General features: G+C 44.7%; 1 protein-coding gene across 2 annotated transcripts in view; it reads left to right on the top strand.

Moving 5' to 3' along the window:
• hay (ATP-dependent DNA helicase hay) overlaps nucleotides 1-4,296 on the top strand; it is a 14,632-nt gene extending 10,336 nt beyond the window's left edge. For both annotated transcript variants that reach the window (XM_053793779.2, XM_070098943.1), the window contains exon 3: nucleotides 691-4,296. In XM_053793779.2, the coding sequence (XP_053649754.2) occupies nucleotides 691-2,943 (2,253 nt within the window). In that variant the 3' untranslated portion in view covers nucleotides 2,944-4,296. The remainder of the gene's footprint in view (nucleotides 1-690) is intronic.
• The last annotated feature ends 15,145 nt before the right edge of the window (nucleotides 4,297-19,441 follow it).

Raw genomic sequence — 19,441 nt, 5'->3', positions numbered from 1 at the left:
TAATTTTTACAATCTCTTTTGTCCCCTTTCCCTTTATATAAAGGGATTATACATGCTCTCTGCCAGTCCCTAGGTACCTTCCCCTCTTTCACACATTTATGTATGTAAATGAAAAACAACTTATATATAGGGTTTGCTACACTCTGTGGTGTTGGTATCTGCAGCAGGTTCTTGGAACATATTCCCTGCAGATAGGTGGTCCTACTGTGCTTAGAAAACCATGCTTATCCACTATATCATTGTCGGGGACTGTTATTTACAACTTCTTTTATCATACCAGTTTCTCGCTAATCCATCCTCAAAACTATCTTCTTTATTCTATATTTGTCATTGAACTGCAAAAGCACTTACATCAGTAACTTTAACCTTTTAAAATTGAATTTCACATGCAAACTCCTTGAACCACGAGAAATATTTATTGTACTGTTGTAATCTTCACTCAGTGATATGTATGCTTGCTTGCTTCCTCCTCTTATCTGTTACTAATGGATAGTGTCATAGTTACACCAGTATTTCCTTTCCTTTTTAGCCTGATCACATTCTGATCTATCACATCATGCTTTTCATTTATTAAACCTTTCATGATTTCCTGCTTTTCTATGTAATATGTTATGTTTATTAATTGATTTTCATACTATATGTGCTGATATAATAATGGCTATTGTTTAATACATTAAATTTTAATTTCAGGAGGATGGAGATAAGACAACTCCGAAGGATCAGTATGGAGCTTTTGATTACCGATCACAAATGGAACTTAGAGATGATCATGAAACACGACCACTGTGGATTGCAACCAATGGTCACATCTTTTTGGAATCTTTCTCTCCTGTGTATAAGCATGCTAAGGATTTCCTTATTACCATTGCTGAACCTGTTTGTCGTCCAGAACACGTACACGAATACAAATTGACAGCATACTCACTCTATGCTGCAGTTAGTGTTGGTTTGCAGACCCATGACATAATAGAATATCTCAAGAGATTATGTAAAACAAGCTTACCTCCTGGAATATGCCAATTCATACAAAGTTGCACTCTCTCCTATGGTAAAGTCAAGTTGGTCTTGAAGAAAAATCGTTATTATGTTGAGAGTGATTTCCCAGATGTTATCCAAAAGCTCATTAAAAATCCAACTATCCAGGAATGCATGCTGAGTCCTAACGAAGGCATAGTTAGCACCGAGAAGCAAAAATCTCAAGCTATCGTGTTTACTAGTCATCAAGCTCAAATGGCAGGGGGCTCTGAAGACTCAAAAACTGATGGAAAGACCGAAGGTGATGCTTCTAATGGTAATGTTAAGGAAGATGGGGGTGTTGTACCTGAAGATATAACAGATTTTTATGATAAAATTGATAAAGCTGATGAAGAGGAAGAGGAAGATAAAAATCTTAAAACTTTATCTTTTGAAGTTAATCAAGACAGAATTGAAATGCTGCAAAAAACATGTATAGGACTTGATTATCCTTTGCTGGCTGAGTATGATTTTAAGAATGACACAGTAAATGAGGATATTAAAATTGATCTTAAGCCATCTGCAGTATTAAGACCTTATCAAGAGAAAAGCCTACGAAAAATGTTTGGAAATGGACGTGCAAGATCTGGTATAATAGTGCTTCCTTGTGGAGCAGGGAAGAGTTTAGTCGGTGTTACAGCCTGTTGTACAGTTAACAAAAAGGCTTTAGTTTTGTGTAATTCGGGTGTTTCTGTAGAGCAATGGAAACAGCAGTTTAAGATGTGGTCCACAGCCACAGATGACATGATCTGTAGGTTTACATCTGATGCAAAAGACAAGCCATTTAATGCTGGTATCTTGGTAACAACTTATGCCATGATTTCTCATAGCCAGAAGCGTGCTTATGAAGCAGAACAGACAATGAACTGGCTAAAGGATCAAGAGTGGGGCATAATGGTTCTAGATGAAGTGCATACTATACCTGCCAAAATGTTCAGAAGAGTTCTCACAATTGTTCAGTCTCATTGTAAGCTAGGACTAACAGCAACACTGGTGAGGGAAGATGATAAGATTGCTGATCTAAATTTTCTGATTGGTCCAAAGTTGTATGAAGCAAACTGGCTGGAGCTACAAAAAGAGGGATTCATTGCCAAGGTACAATGTGCCGAAGTGTGGTGCCCTATGACTCCTGAGTTCTATCGTGAATATCTGATGGGGAAAGTATCTGACCAGAAAATTAAGTTACTTTGTGCTATGAATCCCAATAAATTCCGAACTTGTGAGTTCCTCATCAAGTACCATGAAAATCGCAATGACAAGATAATTGTTTTCATTGATGAAGTTTTTGCATTATCCCATTACGCAAAAACTATTCAGAGACCGTTTATATGTGGAAAGACTGGGCAGAAGGAGCGAATGGCTATCATTCAGAACTTTAAGTTGAATCCAAAGGTGAATACAATATTCTTTAGCCGAGTGGCAGACACATCATTTGATATACCAGAAGCAAATGTCCTGATTGAAATTTCTTCACAAGGTGGGTCCCGTCGACAGGAGGCTCAGAGATTGGGCCGTATTCTGAGAGCTAAAAAGGGCCCTGTAGCAGAGCTTTACAATGCTTTTTTTTATGCTCTTCTATCCCAGGACACTCGAGAAATGGGATACTCCCGAAAGAGACAGAGTTTTCTCATCAATCAGGGTTATGCATACAGAGTTATTACACCAACGCAGCTGTTGGGCATGACGGAGCAACAGCTTCACTATACCACACGAGAAGAAAAAGTGCAGCTCCTGGAGCAAATCTTGGCTGCTTCTGAAGCAGATATGTACGAGGAAGGCATTTCTAATGAGCGTGGAGCGTCTGGTTCTCACCGGCGGATGGGCAACATGGGATCAATGTCTGGAGCTGATGACTCAATTTATGGTGAGAGACGAAAGGGATCCAAAAAAGACCATCAGCATTTTCTTTTCAAGAAATTTAGGTCATAAAGATATACTGTACTTCACATTATGCAAATTTATTTCAGCTGGGATTCTTGGCGAGACTTATAGTCAAGTATTTCAGGTTTAATTACAAGTATTCGTGTTGACTGTGGTCCTTTAGTCATTTGTGATACAGCATAAGCAAACTTTTGGCGTATCAGGAAAAATATACAGTGGTACCTCGAGTTTCGAACAGCTCCCAAATTGAACAGTTATGTAAGTGTATTTTTGTAAGTGCTTTTGTAAGTGTAATTTTAGGGGATCTGAAATGGACTAATGTAATTTACATTATTCCTTATGGGAACAAATTTGGTATCGGCACTTGAACAGCCTTCTGGAACGAATTTAGTTTGTAACTTGAGGTACCACTGTACTTCAGTTTAACCAACTTAAAACTTCTCATTTTTTGTCAAACATGTACATATTTACTGTACGTAAAATATCAAATACAGTACTGTAAGTCAGGTATCCCTCGTTTATGAGAAGGATGTAGTGCAACCAAATAAAGGAATTATTTAACATTTAAAAAATAGGGATATATTCTGAAATCTTGAATATACTACCTTCAGGCCCTTTTCTACCATATTTCACTGATTAGACTTTTTTTTTTTTCTAAGAAATCAAATCTAACAAAGCTGTTGCAGGCCGTATTGGCAACATGTACAATGACAGTGTTGTCCCCCACTTCAGACAAATCTTAAAGAAACGCCAGAAACAGAGCTCTCTGGACAGATATTTTGTGCGACAGGGTTCCATTGACTTTCAAGTTGTTCCCAGTGCCAGTGTCTTTAAAAAACAAAAAAGAGAAGTAACCTCAGATAAGGACTTCATACCTGAAGTCCTAATGGAAGGAGATTCTCCTTCCAAACAATAGTGTACACCTTCCTCCTATCCCCTCCTCCCATCTTCCATCCACCCAGAAGTCTTCAGTAAAAGTAAGTGTAATGTTGTTATTATTTTTTATATGCATGTACATACTTGATTTCTCATTGTTTTCAGTATGTAAATCTTTATTTAATTTGAAAAAAAAAAAAAATTATTTTAACATTTTTGGGTGTCTGGAATGGATTAATTTTATTTCCATTATTTCTTATGGGGAAAATGGTTTCGCCATATGGCAATTTCGACTTTCAGCAGGCTCTCTGGAATGGATTAATCACGAAACTTGGGGGTCCACTGTATGTTATATAAAGGGAATAAATTTTAACATTATTATTTACAAGAAATGCCTGTGTTTATTAGTATCCAGTGGTATAAAGTACTAATTTTTGGGGTTTAAAGCTGTACAAAGATGTACAAGATGTGTGTCGATCTCCAGTTATATTATGTATTGGAAATATAATAAAATTTTGTTTGATAGCATATTTCTTTATAACAATTTGATCCTGAAGCTCAATCAGTGTTGCTTTTTTTAAATATTATTTTCCTGTTGTGGGACTGCTCGTCCCCCACAGTTTCTGTCTCAGGAGGATGGAAAAGAGAGGGATGAATGCAGTATAATGCAATCCTTTATTGACAGTATTTTGCCCACACACTGGGTTTAAATCACAGACTCAATAAAGCTCAATGTATGGGTGAAACCTTGCCAATAAAGGATCACATTATACTGCATTTGTGTGTTTATTGTGTTGGTGCAAGGAATTGGGGCTGTCCTCCCCTTTCTTGGACCCCTCTCAGGTTTAGCACTTAATCTAATTACCATGATAGTGTAAATGATAGTAAAAGCTTTTTTTTTTGGGGGGGGGGGTACCCTGCCTTGGTGGAAGGCAGCCAGCATGTTTAATGAAAATGTGTACACACAAGTGGAGCTAATTCCACTACACAACTAGTTCTTGTTGGAGTCCCACAGGGGAGTGTCCTTGGCATACTTCTCTTTCTCATTTACATCAATGACCTCCCAAATGCATCCAAACTCCTTAAACCCATTTTATTTGCAGATGACACTACTTATGTCTTCTTTCACCCAAACCCAACCATACTAACAGACTGTAAATGCCGAACTACTAAAAATATCGACTTGGATGACCACCAACAAACTTACTCTCAATATAGACAAAACCCATTTTATGCTGTTTGGAAACAGAGCTACAAATGCACAGCTAAACATACTGATAAAAAGTTCATCCATTTCTAGACAAACAGAGGGCAAATTTCTAGGTCTCCACCTACACTGCAATCTCAAGTTCCAAACTCTCGTACAGCAGATATCCAAGAAAGTCTTCAAAACAGTAGGCATCCTCTCGAAGATACAGTACTATGTACCCCGATCGGTTCTTATTGCACTGTACCACTCGCTCAACTACCCTTACATCCCTGTGGTTCATTTACGTTTTTAATTTCCAGCTGTGTCCCTGAGTTCCCGTTTCTCGTCTCTCAGACAGTCACTGTCCACCCTTGCAATTCCTCTGAGTATGTTGGGGTGTGTGTGTGTGTACTCGCCTAATTGTAGTTGCAGGGGTTGAATCATAGCTCCTGGCCCCGTCTCTTTGCCGGTTGTGTGTGTGTGTTTGAAATAGTAAAATTGATGGGGACTTGAAGTGAGGTCAAATGTGAAGGAAGGATCTATGGTGTTCATTTGTCTGTTCCATCGTTCACAGTCATTCACTGTGATTTGTCCCGGGCTTACTGTGATTGATGGACTTTTTAATCACCATCTGGACACACAAAAATGTTAGACTTCTCATCCTGCACCGAGAGACCTTCGTCAGTGTCGAGCGAGAGGTTCTGAGATAGGTAAAATAGTGAGAGAGAGAGAGAGAGAAATAGACTGGCTCGAGTGTCAGAGTAAAATTGACCATCACTCAAACATTATAAACACCTCATGCATGTTTAGTGCTTTTTTGAACATAATATTAATCAATGAATGATTATATTTCTACTGAACTTTTAGATGGGCTCTTAATCCAAGGAACCAGACCTATTGTCCCATTCCTCGGATCAAAACTCAATCATCCCAAACTGTTCTCATCATCCCAGGAGCTGTGATCACCAACTTGTTGCAGCAGTGGTCGAGTCTCAGCTCCTGGCCCTGCCTATTACACACTTCCCAATGCATATAGAATTAATAATAATAATTACAAAATTATAACCATGATAATTACAAAATTATTACCATTAGCAATAATAATTGTAAAAAGAGTAATAATAATTATAATACAATACAGTAATAGCAATATTATAATAACTAAAAATAGTAACAATAATTGCAATCATAATAGCAATTATAATAGCTAATTAATAATGATAATTATAAAAACAGCAATTATAATAACTAATTAATAATAATTATAATTCTTGAAACTGGTAGACTAGTAGACTGGTAGATTGGTAGACTAGTAGACTGGCAGACTGGTAGAATAATAGACTGGTAGACAGATTAGTAAACTGGTAGACCGGTAGACTGGGAGACTGGTAGACAGGTATATTGGTTGACTAGCAGACCGGTAGGCTGAAACACGACTGGGTAACTTAAACTACCATTTTTTTCGGGAAGGAATCAATAAATGGCTCCCAAAAAAGAATTGTACATTTACTGGGGTAAACACTGTCATCAAAAGCATCGATGGTGAGGTATATTAACAGAGGAATGGTCCCCATGTTGCAAATATTGCATTTCTTGTTGCTCAAATATTGACTCTTGCTCGATGCAGTGGAAAATGAACCGTATTTACCAGACTGGTTGGTTGGTTGGTGGGGTTTGATTCCTATCTGCTATACGAGTTATGGACTGCATGGTGGACTGTGTGGTGGACTGTGTGGTGGACTGTGTGGTGGACTGTGTGGTGGACTGTGTGGTGGACTGTGTGGTGGACTGTGTGGTGGACTGTGTGGTGGACTGTGTGGTGGACTGGGAGGTGGACTGAATGGTGGACTGGGTGGTAGACTGGGTGATAGATTGGGTGATAGATTGGATGGTGGGCAGGGTGGTGGACTGCATGGTGGACTGGGTGGTGGACTGCGTGGTGGACTAGGTGGTAGACTGGGTGGTGAACTGCGTGGTGGACTAGTTGGTGGACTGGGAGTTGTGGTCTAGCTGGAGTTTTTGTCAGTATTTCTTCTGGTATGTCAAGTACCTTTTTCAATTATTTACCTGTCTCATGTTGCAACGTCAGTCTTAAGTATTCCTAGCACAGCATCACTTAGCACAGCATCACCCAGCACAGCATCGCTTAGAACAGCATCACCCAACACAGCATCACTTAGAAAAGCATCACACAGAACAGCATCACCTAGCACAGCATCACCTAGCACAGCATCACCTAGCACAGCATCACTTAGCACAGCATCACCCAGCACAGCATCACCTAGCACAGCATCACTCAGCACAGTATCACTTAGCACAGCATCACCTAGCACAGCATCACCTAGCACAGCATCACCTAGCACAGCATCACCCAGCACAGCATCACTTAGCACAGCATCACCCAGCACAGCATCACCTAGCACAGCATCACACAGCACAGCATCACCTAGCACATCTAGCACAGCATCACCTAGCACAGTATCACCTAGCACAGCACCTAGCACAGCATCACACAGCACAGCATCTAGCACAGCACCCAGCACAGCATCACTTAGCACAGCATCACCTAACACAGCATCACCTAGCACAGCATCACATAGCACAGCATCTAGCACAGCACCCAGCACAGCATCACTTAGCACAGCATCACCTAACACAGCATCACCTAGCACAGTATCACCTAGCACAGTATCACCTAGCACAGTATCACCTAGCACAGCACCTAGCACAGCATCACCTAGCACAGCATCACCTAGCACAGCATCACACAGCATAGCATCACCTAGCACAGCATCACCTAGCACAGCATCACACAGCATAGCATCACACAGCACAGCATCACCTAGCACAGCATCACACAGCATAGCATCACCTAGCACAGCATCACCTAGCACAGCATCACCTAGCACAACATCACCTAGCACAGCATCACACAGCACAGCATCACCTAGCACAGCATCACCTAGCACAGCATCACACAGCATAGCATCACACAGCACAGCACTTAGCACAGCATCACCCAGCACAGCACACAGCATCACCCAACACAGCACACAGCACAGCTTAACTTAGCACAGCATCACACAGCACATCACCTAGCACAGCATCACCCAGAACAGCATCACCTAGCACAGCACGCAGCACAACACCTGGCACAGCATCAGACAGCACAGCATCACCTAGCACAGCATCACCCAGCAGAGCATCACAGCACATCACCTAGCACAGCATCACACAGCACAGCATCTAGCACAGCACCCAGCACAGCATCACTTAGCACAGCATCACCTAACACAGCATCACCTAGCACAGCATCACCTAGCACAGTATCACCTAGCACAGCATCACCTAGCACAGCATCACCTAGCACAGCATCACCTAGCACATCACACAGCATAGCATCACTTAGCATCACACAGCACAGCACTTAGCACAGCATCACCCAGCACAGCATCACACAGCACAGCATCACCTAGCACAGCATCACCCAACACAGCGCACAGCTTAACTTAGCACAGCATCACAGCACATCACCTAGCACAGCATCACACAGCACAGCATCTAGCACAGCACCCAGCACAGCATCACTTAGCACAGCATCACCTAACACAGCATCACCTAGCACAGCATCACCTAGCACAGTATCACCTAGCACAGCATCACCTAGCACAGCATCACCTAGCACAGCATCACCTAGCACATCACACAGCATAGCATCACTTAGCACAGCATCACACAGCACAGCACTTAGCACAGCATCACCCAGCACAGCATCACACAGCACAGCATCACCTAGCACAGCATCACCCAACACAGCGCACAGCTTAACTTAGCACAGCATCACAAAGCACAACACCTGGCACAGCATCAGACAGCACAGCATCACCTAGCAGAGCACAGCACAGCATCACCTAGCACAGCATCACGCAGCACAACACCTAGCAGAGCACCAGACAGCACAGCATCACTCAGCACAGTACCTAGATCAGCATCACCCAGCACAGCGTCACCCAAAACAGCATCACTCAACACAGCATCACCCAGCACAGCGTCACCCAAAACAGCATCACCCAACACAGCATCACCCAACACAGCATCACTCAACACAGCATCACCCCGCAGAGCACCCTGCACAACACCCAGCACAGCACCCAGCACAGAATCACCCAGTGCAGCACCCAGCACACTACCCACATACCTAGCTTGTATTTGCTTCTTAAACCACGTCATTATTCACGAGTGCTGGGTCGTTATGCCTTGATTAATGAAGAAAGTCGAGGTGTGGAGCAGCTATCGTGTCCGGGACGACCCTAGGCTAAATCTCTGTAGGTTGGAAATTGCTGAGGATTCGGTATGTTGAGGAGAACCTTCACCTGGTTGCAGGGATCTAGTGGTGGCTCCTGGCCCCGCCTCTTCACTGGTCGCTACTAGGTCTAATCTTTCTTGGCTTCAAGAGTTTTATTATACCTTTTCTTAAAGCTATGTATGGATCCAGCCTCCACTACTTTACTCTCTACATTTTTCCCCTTCCTGACATCTCTAAGGCTGAAGAAATACTTCCTAACATCCCTATGACTCATCTGAGTTGTTAATTTTCAGTTGTGTCCCCTTGTTCTTGTGTCCCATCTCTGAAACATCCTGTCCTTATCCACCTTGTCAATTCCTCTCAGTATATTTTACGTCATTATCAAGTCCCCCTTATCCCTCCTGTCTTCCACTGTCGTCAGGTTGAATTCCCTTAACTTTTCCTCGTAGGACATACCCCTGTGCTCCGTATGTACTCACCTAATTGTAGTTGCAGGGGTCGAGACTCGGCTCTTGGCCCCGCCTCTTCACTGGTCGCTACTAGGTCCTCTCCCTGCTCCATTACTAGGTCCTCTCCGCTACATCACTTGTCAGACTGTTCCACTTCCTGGCAACTCTTTGACTGAAGAAATACTTCCTAACATCCCTTTGACTCATCTGAGTCTTCAACTTCCAAGAGTGGCACCTTGTTTCTGTGTCCCATCTCTGGAACATCCTGTCTCTGTCCACCTTTCTATTCCTCTTAGTATTTTGTATGTCGTTATCATGTCTCCCCTAACCCTCCTGTCCTCCAGTGTCGTCAGGCCGATTTCCCTCAACCTTTGTTCGTATGACGTTTGCCTTAGCTCTGGAACTAGCCTTGTTGCAAACCTTTGCACTTCCTCTAATTTCTTGACGTGCTTGACCAGGTGTGGGTTCCAAATTGGTGCTGCATACTCCAGTATGGGCCTGACGTACACGGTGTACAGAGTCTTGAACGATTCCTTACTAAGGTATCGGAACGCTATTCTCAGGTTTGCCTGGCTCCCATATACTGCAGCAGTTATCTGGTTGATGTGTGCTTCCGGCGACGTGTTCGGTGATATGGTCACCCCAAAATCTTTCTCTTTGAGTGAGGTTTGCAGTCTTTGGCCACCTAGCCTATACTCTGCCTGCTGTCTTCTTTGCCCTTCCCCGATCTTCGTGACTTTGCATTTGGCGGGGTTAAATTCGAGGAGGCAGTTGCTGAACCACGTGTCCAGCCTGTCCAGGTCTCTATGTAGTCCTGCCTGATCCTCATCTGATTTGATTCTCCTTATTAACTTCACATCCTCTGCGAAAAGGGACACTTCTGAATCTATCCCTTCCATCATGTCATTCACATATACCAAAAATAGCACTGGTCCTAGGACTGACCCCTGTGGGATTCCGCTCGTCACAGGCGCCCACTGTGATACCTCATCACGTACCATGACTCGTTGTTGCCTCCCTGTCAGGTATTCTCTGATCCATTGCAGTGCCCTTCCTGTTATACGTGATTGACCCTATAGCTTCTGTACTAATCTCATGTGAGGAACTGTGTCGAAGGCCGTCTTGCAATCCAAGAAAATGCAATCAACCCACCCTTCTCTCTCGTGTCTTCTGTTACCTTGTCATAAAACTCCAATAGGTTTGTGACAGGATTTGCCTTCCAAAAATCTGTGTTGGCTGTCGCTTATACTCTTGTTTCGTTCCAGTTGCTCCACGACTCTCCTCTTGATGATCTTCTCCATGACTTTGCTTACAATACACGTCAGTGACACTGGTCTATACTTTATTGCCTCACTTCTGTCTCCTTTCTTAAAAATAGGGACTACATTTGCTTTCCACTTCTCAGGTAGTTGCCCAGTTTCAAGGGATGTGTTGAAAATTGTGGTTAGTGGCACACACAGTGTCTCTGTTCACTCTGTAAGGACCCACGGAGAAATGTTGTCTTGTCCCACCGCCTTTGAGATATCAAGGTCACTTAGCAGCTTCTTCACCACCTCCTCGGTTGTGTATATTTCATCCAACACTTGTTCGTACATCCCTTGTTGGTGTATGTTACGAGTATGGCCATACCCGACATATTTTATACTAGGATATTTGTTCTATATTTTATTATATATGTATTAATAATATTGTATTAAATTATGTTTTGTAGTCTATATTAAGTGTTTTCATGTAGTGGGAAACCACTAGTTTAAGTGCTGGTTAGCAGTTCAGTACTGACGTCTCCCTCAGTTTTAGTTTAATATGTTTATTATGCACCCCATACCCATCCTGTGGGGCAACCAACCTGACGTCAGCTTACCACTCACTGGTACAGTCAGTAGGTTCACCGCACTTGCTCTGAGTATGTTCATAGCACTCGCTCAGAGTAGGTTCTCCGCACTCACTCTGACTAGTACTCTCACTTCCAGTCTGGCATAGCCAAGGGAGCATCCCTCACTCAGTTACTCACTGACCTCTCGTAAGAGACATGTCAAGTTCTCTCTGGCGGTTGTTTTCCTTTCATACTCGACTTCCTTTCTTAAGTTTCTCACTTTCGAGTTATCTATAGTCTGAATTGATAGTTCAGCTAAGTCTCAGTAACCATTGTAAGTTTGTGGGTAAGTCCTAATAACCATTATGGGTGGATTATTATTATTAAATATTAGCCGGTATTCTCCCGGCCCGGGCCTTTTCCAAGTGGTGGCCCGGCCTTGGCTCCCTCTTTAGGGAGTGTCTGAGACCTAAGTCTCCCATGGGAGGAGGCACAAGTACCTCATCTTTGGGACCAACTGTCCCCAGGCCTAGCCCCAAGCTAGGCCTCTCTGGTCTGCCATCCCCGCCCCAAGGGGCAAATGGGAATGACAGTCTTATGAGCTAAAGGCTCGGGCTCAGGCACCTACCCTACCCTAGAAGGGTTAGGCATGGTGTCGATGATGGGTGGATATAATTGAAGTTAGTATAAAGTTCGACCTGATGAGGTTGATTTATTCATATCAAAATACTGGTATGTACCAAGAGAAGTGTGAGATAAACTCCTTATTTTATGTCAGTCCTAACATTATATAATCATACATTAAGCTAAAACTCTACTAGTAAAGATTCTAAGTTTTAGTTACTTGTTTTGTAATCCTGAATTATTAAGTTATTGTTACAAAACCGTAAACAGGCCATCTGCTTAACAAGAATATTCTACCTTATCACTCTACCATACCATTGTTGAAGGTTGAGAAGACGAGCTTCGTAACAGTGTCCCCCTCTGTTCTGTCTTCCCAAAGTCCTTTCTGTCTCCACTGTAAATACTACTTTTAGTCTCGTGTTGAGCTCCTCGCCTGTACTCGCCTATTTGTACTCACCTATTTGTGGTTGCAGGGGTCGACCCCTCAAGGAAGGTTCCTTGATGTTGGTGAGGGGCTCTTGATTTAGGGAATTGGATCTGTGCTCCAGTTCCCCGAATTAAGCCTGAATGCCTTCCACATCCCCCCCCCCAGGCGCTGTATAATCCTCCGGGTTTAGCGCTTCCCCCTTGATTATAATAATAATGCAGGGGTCGAGTCTTAGCTCCTGGCCCCTCCTCTGTGTGTGTGTGTGTGTTTGTGTGTGTGTGTGTGTGTGTGTGTGTGTGCGCTACGTTACACTCACTGTTGCACTCTAGGTGATAATCCCTGAGTATATCGATTCATTTTTTCACTCCCAGAAAATTTATGCCATGATCATTTCTTTGCCCTGGAATCATTGTGCCAGAGTTCTGTCCTCATAAAGCTGGAAAAAAATGGGAGTTAATCCTAAAAGAAGCTTTAGATAAGACTGTTTTATCGCGCTAAGAAAACCGAAGACTTGAAACACACACACACACACACACACACACACACACACACACATAAATCCGCCAAGTCCCTCTTCAAGGGGGGCTCCTTGGCGTGGTGAAGAGGCTCTTGGTCTGAGGAATTAGCCCTGTCGGTCTTCTTCCTCAGACCGAACCTAATTACCCCCCATTCTCCCCTCCCCTATCCCATCCTCCCCATCCTCCCCTTTTTCCATTCCTCCTCCTCCTCCTCACCCCTCCCTTTTGCCCTTCCTCTTTTTAGCCTTCGTGATTTCTCCCACAGGCGCGCTAGTTCCTAGGTAGGGGAAAGGACACCGGGGTCCATCCCATTCCGTTGAGGTTTCTTGGCGGTGGCGTAGTTTGCCGTGGAATCTGGATTGCCTAGGGATGTCCCGATCCCTCTCCGGTATCCCGGAGTAGCTTTGGGTGTCTTTTGGGCGACGGGTGTATCTCTGGAAGCCACCTTTCGGATTCCGGGGGTGGTGGCTGAAGGAGGTATGCTTTGTGGCGGATATCCGGCCGCCCTCTCTTTTGTCCACCGAGGTAGCTCGGCAGATGTGAGGTTGCTATCCCGGATTGCTGGTTTACTGGCATGAAGGGTAGGGTATGGCACGGGTTCCATGCTGCATCTGCGCTACTAGCGGTGTCGAGTCCTCTTGGGCGCGGAGGGAGATTTCCGGCCCTTTCATTCCTCCTGGGAACTATTCCTCCCCGCTCCCCCCTTTTTTTATTCTTTTTTTTATTTTTATTTTCTTTTCTTCTTTCTTTTTTTTTCTTAAAAACAAAAAGCAAAGGAGTAACCTAACCATGGCAGCCCTAGTCCATGAAACCACTACCCCCGGGCCCCTTCTTGATACCGCACCCCATTCTGACCCTGCCTTGTGTTTAGACCACTCTTCGGACACTCCTGATGCCCCTGTACCTCTTGCTGGTGCTGTTTCCTCACCCGCTTCAGGTACCGGGGCTTCGACTGACTCCTTCGATTTGTCTGAACTCCGCTCTCCTTTGACTATGCTTCCGGCTTCTCCCTCTACGGTACGGCAATTTTCGAATCGCCCACCCATTTCATGCCGGACCAACTCCGGTCCTACTCCTAAACGCCAACGTCAATCTCCTGATGATGCTCCGTCGTTACCTTCCCATTCTACTCGGAAACGACCGACACGTCAAGCACTCCCTCTCCACGCTCAGTTTCGGACCACACAATGGACTAAATTCTTTACTTTAAGACCAACTTCTTCTTCTGCCTACCTTTCTGACCATAGTATTGCCAAAGCGCTCCTGCGTCATGTTGGCAGAGATATTTCATTTCACGCTCTCAAGAGCGGTACGCGCATCGTCACTGTCCAGAATGCTACCCAAGCTCATGATCTTTCTCTCCTTTCGAATATCGATACTACTCCTATCACTATTGAAAAACATCTTTCTCTCAATTCTTGTAGTGGTACTGTCATTCTGCCCCATACCATAGTCCAACAGAATTTCCAGTCATGTGGCAATGACATTTTTGAACAGCTGGAACTCCAGGATCTCCCAATCCTCAAAGTAGACACTTATGTCCTTCCTGCCCGGGGGCGGAGACGTTACCCTTGCAATGTGGCTCGTTTAACTTTTGACAGCCGAGAACTCCCGTCCTCTGTATATGTCGCGGGACATCGGTTACAAGTTCGAAAGGTGATACCTACACCGCAACAATGTAGAAATTGCTGGCGTTTTGGTCACCCAGCGAAATATTGCAGATCTATGGCCGAATGCCCAGTCTGTGGTGCCGACGACCATTCTAATACATCTTGCAGTCAACCTCCATCTTGCCTTAATTGTAATGAAGCTCACCCTTCGTACTCCCGCCGTTGCCAGGTCTACTTAAATGAACGTGAAATCCGTTGCCTCAAAGAGGCAGAAGGTCTCCCTTATGCTATGGCAGTTACTCATCTCCGCCTCCAAGGGAGACTACCCCGTGTTTCTTATTCTCGTGTTTCCAAACGTCCCCCCACTTCTGGGGTCCCATCTTCTGCAGCCTCCTCTGTTGTTACCCCTCCCATAGCCACTACGGCATCTAATCCTTTTGCTGTCCTTGGCTCTGACGTCCCGACTACAACTCAGTCTGTTCTCACATCTTCGCGTCCTTCCTCACAAGCCCCAGTATCGACAAGACCTCGTACGACACCTAATACCAATCGCCCCTCTACTCAGAAGTCCAAAAAATCCACATTGCTCAAATCTTCTTTGCCCCTTCCTTCCCTTCTTCCGCCTCCACACTTTACCTTTCCAGTCTCTGTACCTAGTTCTTCCCCTCTCTCTGGCTCTATTACAAGTGTGGAGATTCACCCTCCTCCTCGTACTATGCCTTCCACCCCCGTCCCCTCCCAAGTTTCTCCCTCTTCTGTCACCTCCCAGGTTTCTGCCTCTTCTGTCCCCCCCCACACTTCATCTCCAGTCCCTTACACTTTTCCCTCCCCCTCTACTTTGGTACAGTCCATTACTGTCCCAATCTTTACTCACCCTCCTCCTCCTATCTCCAATATGGTCTCCCATACATCTTTGAATTCAGAAACACTTGAAGCCATTTCAGAATATATTGCAGAGACTAAACCTTCAATGGACACTGATTCACTTCCTGTTCCTTCTCTTCCCTCTCCTCCATCTTCACAACCCCATTCTTCGCAACGCTCCGTTCCTTCGCTACTTGAACATCTTCCAATGCCACCACACGTTGACTTTTCTAACCCCTCTGGTCCGTAGGTGCCTTTACCTACAGATTCCTGATATTTTCTTCATCGCCAATCATGGCCTATTTACAGTGGAATATCCGCGGCCTCAGGGGTAATCGGGGTGAGCTTCAGATGTTGCTTTCCAGGTTTTCCCCTGTTGGTGCTTGCTTACAAGAACCAAAATTACACTCGGCTGTTTTCCAACCTATCTCAGGCTATAATTTATTGTATTCTTCGGATCCTTTCTCAGATGGGACCTTTAATGAAAGTGCCCTTCTTCTACGCAATGATATTCCGTACTGTCAACTATTTGTCCATACCTCGCTGCATTACACTGCAGCCCGTATCCACTTGAATAAGTGGTTTACAATATGTTCTTTATATCTCTCTCCTTCTCGAGCATTTTCTATCCCAGACTTTGCCTTTCTTGTTTCATCCTTACCACCACCACTTCTGTTACTTGGTGATTTTAATGCCCACCATTTCCTCTGGGGGGGGTCTCATTGTGACTCACGTGGCATTCAGTTGGAGGCTTTTCTTGCCTCTCACCCCCTCCATGTTTTAAATACGGGTACTCCCACCCATTTTGATCCTCGTACTCATACTCTCTCTTGCATCGATCTATCAGTCTGCTCTTCCTCCACTGCACTAGACTTCACCTGGTCTGTTCTACCAGACTTACATGACAGCGATCATTTTCCGATCATTCTTACTTCTCCTTCCTATTCACCACCTTTCCGTAGCCCTCGCTGGCAATTTGATCGGGCAAATTGGGATCTTTACTCACACCTCACTGCTTTTAGTGAGGTTCCTTCTTCATCCTCCATTGATGAGCTCCTACACATCTTCTCGACATCAGTTTATACCGCAGCTTCTCATTCTATACCCCAAACCTCAGGCAGGCATTCTCAGAAGTGCGTGCCTTGGTGGTCTCCTGCTTGTGCTCGTGCAGTACGTTTGAAACGTGCTGCATGGGGCAGGTACCGGTACAATAGAACCGCTGAGAGACTTGTTGATTTTAAGCAGAAGCGTGCGATCGCTCGCCGTGTCATCCGTGAAGCTAAACGCACTTGTTGGCGAGACTATGTTTCCACCATCACCTCTGCTTCTTCTATGAGTGCAGTCTGGAAAAAAGTGAGGAAATTGAGTGGTAAATACTCTCCTGACCCGGCTCCTGTTCTACGGGTCACTGGTGTTGATATAGCAAACCCTCTCGACGTTGCCATTGAACTTGGCACACATCTGGTCCGTATTTCCCGAGGGCTCCATCTATGCCCCTCGTTTCTTTCCTCAAAGTCTGCCAGAGAGTTAGTACCCTTGGACTTTTCTTCTCTCGGAGAAGAACAGTATAATGTGCCTTTTACACTTCAAGAACTGGAGGCAACGCTCTCAGCTTGCCGATCATCGGCAGCTGGGCCTGATGACATTCATATTCGTATGTTACAACATTTACATCGGTCAGCCCTTGTAGTCCTCTTACACCTCTTCAATCTTATTTGGGCACAAGGAGTTCTTCCCCAGCTGTGGAAATCTGCCATTGTTCTCCCTTTCCGCAAACCGGGTACTACAGGACATGATGCCTCCCACTATCGCCCCATCGCTCTTACAAGTGCAGTTTGCAAAGTGATGGAACGCCTCGTAAATCGACGTTTAATGTGGTATTTAGAGACTCACAACAGTCTCTCCGCTAGTCAATATGGCTTTCGTAAGGGTCGTTCTACCATAGACCCCTTACTACGCTTGGATACGTATGTTCGTAATGCCTTTGCGAATAATCACTCAGTTATTGCCATATTTTTTGACCTTGAGAAGGCATATGACACAACTTGGAGGTATAATATTTTGGCCCAGGCCCATTCCTTAGGCCTCCGAGGCAATCTACCATCCTTCCTTAAGAACTTTTTAACTGACAGACATTTCCGTGTTCGAGTCAATAATGTTCTTTCCCCGGACTTCGTCCAAGCTGAAGGTGTCCCTCAGGGATGTGTTCTAAGCACAACACTTTTTCTCCTTGCTATAAATGATTTGGCCTCTGTTCTTCCACCCAATATTTGGTCATCACTCTATGTTGATGACTTCGCTATTGCTTGTGCAGGCGCTGACTGTCACCTTATTGCAGTTTCTCTCCAGCATGCGGTCGACCGTGTTTCCACTTGGGCCACCACACATGGGTTTAAATTTTCAAGTACCAAAACTCACCAAATTACTTTCACTAGACGCTCTGTTATCTCCGATCATCCTTTGTATCTCTATGGCTCCCGTATCCCCGAACGTGATACAGTCAGGTTTCTAGGCCTTCTCTTTGACCGTCGGTTAACCTGGAAACCTCACATTACCTCTCTGAAGGCAACTTGTCACAGCCGGCTAAACCTTCTTAAAACCCTTGCTCATCTTTCCTGGGGAGCTGATCGTCGAACTCTGCTTCGCCTACATTCAGCCCTCGTTTTATCGAAACTCGATTATGGTGACCAGATTTATTCCGCGGCCTCTCCTGCTACTCTCTCTAGCCTTAACTCTATCCATCACCAAGGCTTACGTTTGTGCCTTGGTGCTTTTCGCTCTTCCCCTGTTGAGAGCCTCTATACAGAAGCAAATGTTCCATCCTTGTCTGATCGCCGTGATGCCCATTGCCTTCGTTACTATGTACGCTCTCACGATCTACACAATCCTTCCATTTATAGAATGGTCACCGATATTAGTAGACATTCTTTATTCGTTCGCCGCCCCTGTTTGCTCCGTCCCTTTTCTCTTCGCCTACATTCACTCTTGTCTTCCCTTCAGTTACCACCTTTATATGTTCATGTAGCATCTCACTTTTCCCTACCCCCCTGGGAAGTTCCAGCTGTTCGGGTCTGTTCTTTCTCACTCCCTTGCTCGAAAGCTCAACTGCCTACGGTGGCTTCCCGCTCTCTTTTTCTTGATCACTTCCACTCCCATTCTCATGCCACCGCTGTGTACACAGATGGCTCTAAGTCTTCAGACGGCGTCGGATTCGCAGCAGTGTTTCCGGACAGCGTCGTACGAGGGCATTTACTATCTTCAGCTAGCATTTTTACTGCTGAACTGTATGCCATTCTTGCAGCACTTATTCGTATCGCATCTATGCCTGTGTCATCATTTGTAGTAGTCTCAGACTCCCTTAGTGCTCTACAGGCTATACGAAAATTTGATACATCTCATCCCCTAGTTCTCCGTATCCAACTTTGGCTACGCCGTATCTCTACCAAACATAAAGATATTGTTTTTTGTTGGGTCCCTGGTCATGTCGACGTACAGGGCAATGAACAGGCAGACACTGCTGCGCGGTCAGCAGTATATGACCTACCAATTTCCTATCGAGGTGTTCCATTTCTGGACTATTTTGCTGCAATAGCTACCCACCTTCGCACCCGTTGGCAACAACGTTGGTCAACTCTGCTCGGTAACAAACTTCATTCTATTAAACCGAGCATAGGTTACTGGCCGTCTTCTTGTCATCAGTGCCGAAGTTGGGAGACCACTCTCTCCCGCCTTCGCATTGGCCACACTCGTCTTACTCATGGGTATCTCATGGAGAGGCACCCTGTTCCTCTCTGTGAGCAGTGTCAAGTTCCAGTATCGATTAGCCACATTCTGTTAGACTGCCCTCTCTATCAACGAGCACGCAGAATT

Source organism: Cherax quadricarinatus, chromosome 65 (genome assembly GCF_038502225.1).
Source record: "Cherax quadricarinatus isolate ZL_2023a chromosome 65, ASM3850222v1, whole genome shotgun sequence".
NCBI classification, from domain to species: domain Eukaryota; kingdom Metazoa; phylum Arthropoda; class Malacostraca; order Decapoda; family Parastacidae; genus Cherax; species Cherax quadricarinatus.
Note: the sequence above shows the minus strand (reverse complement) of the source record. Positions and strands in the feature narration are given on the sequence as shown.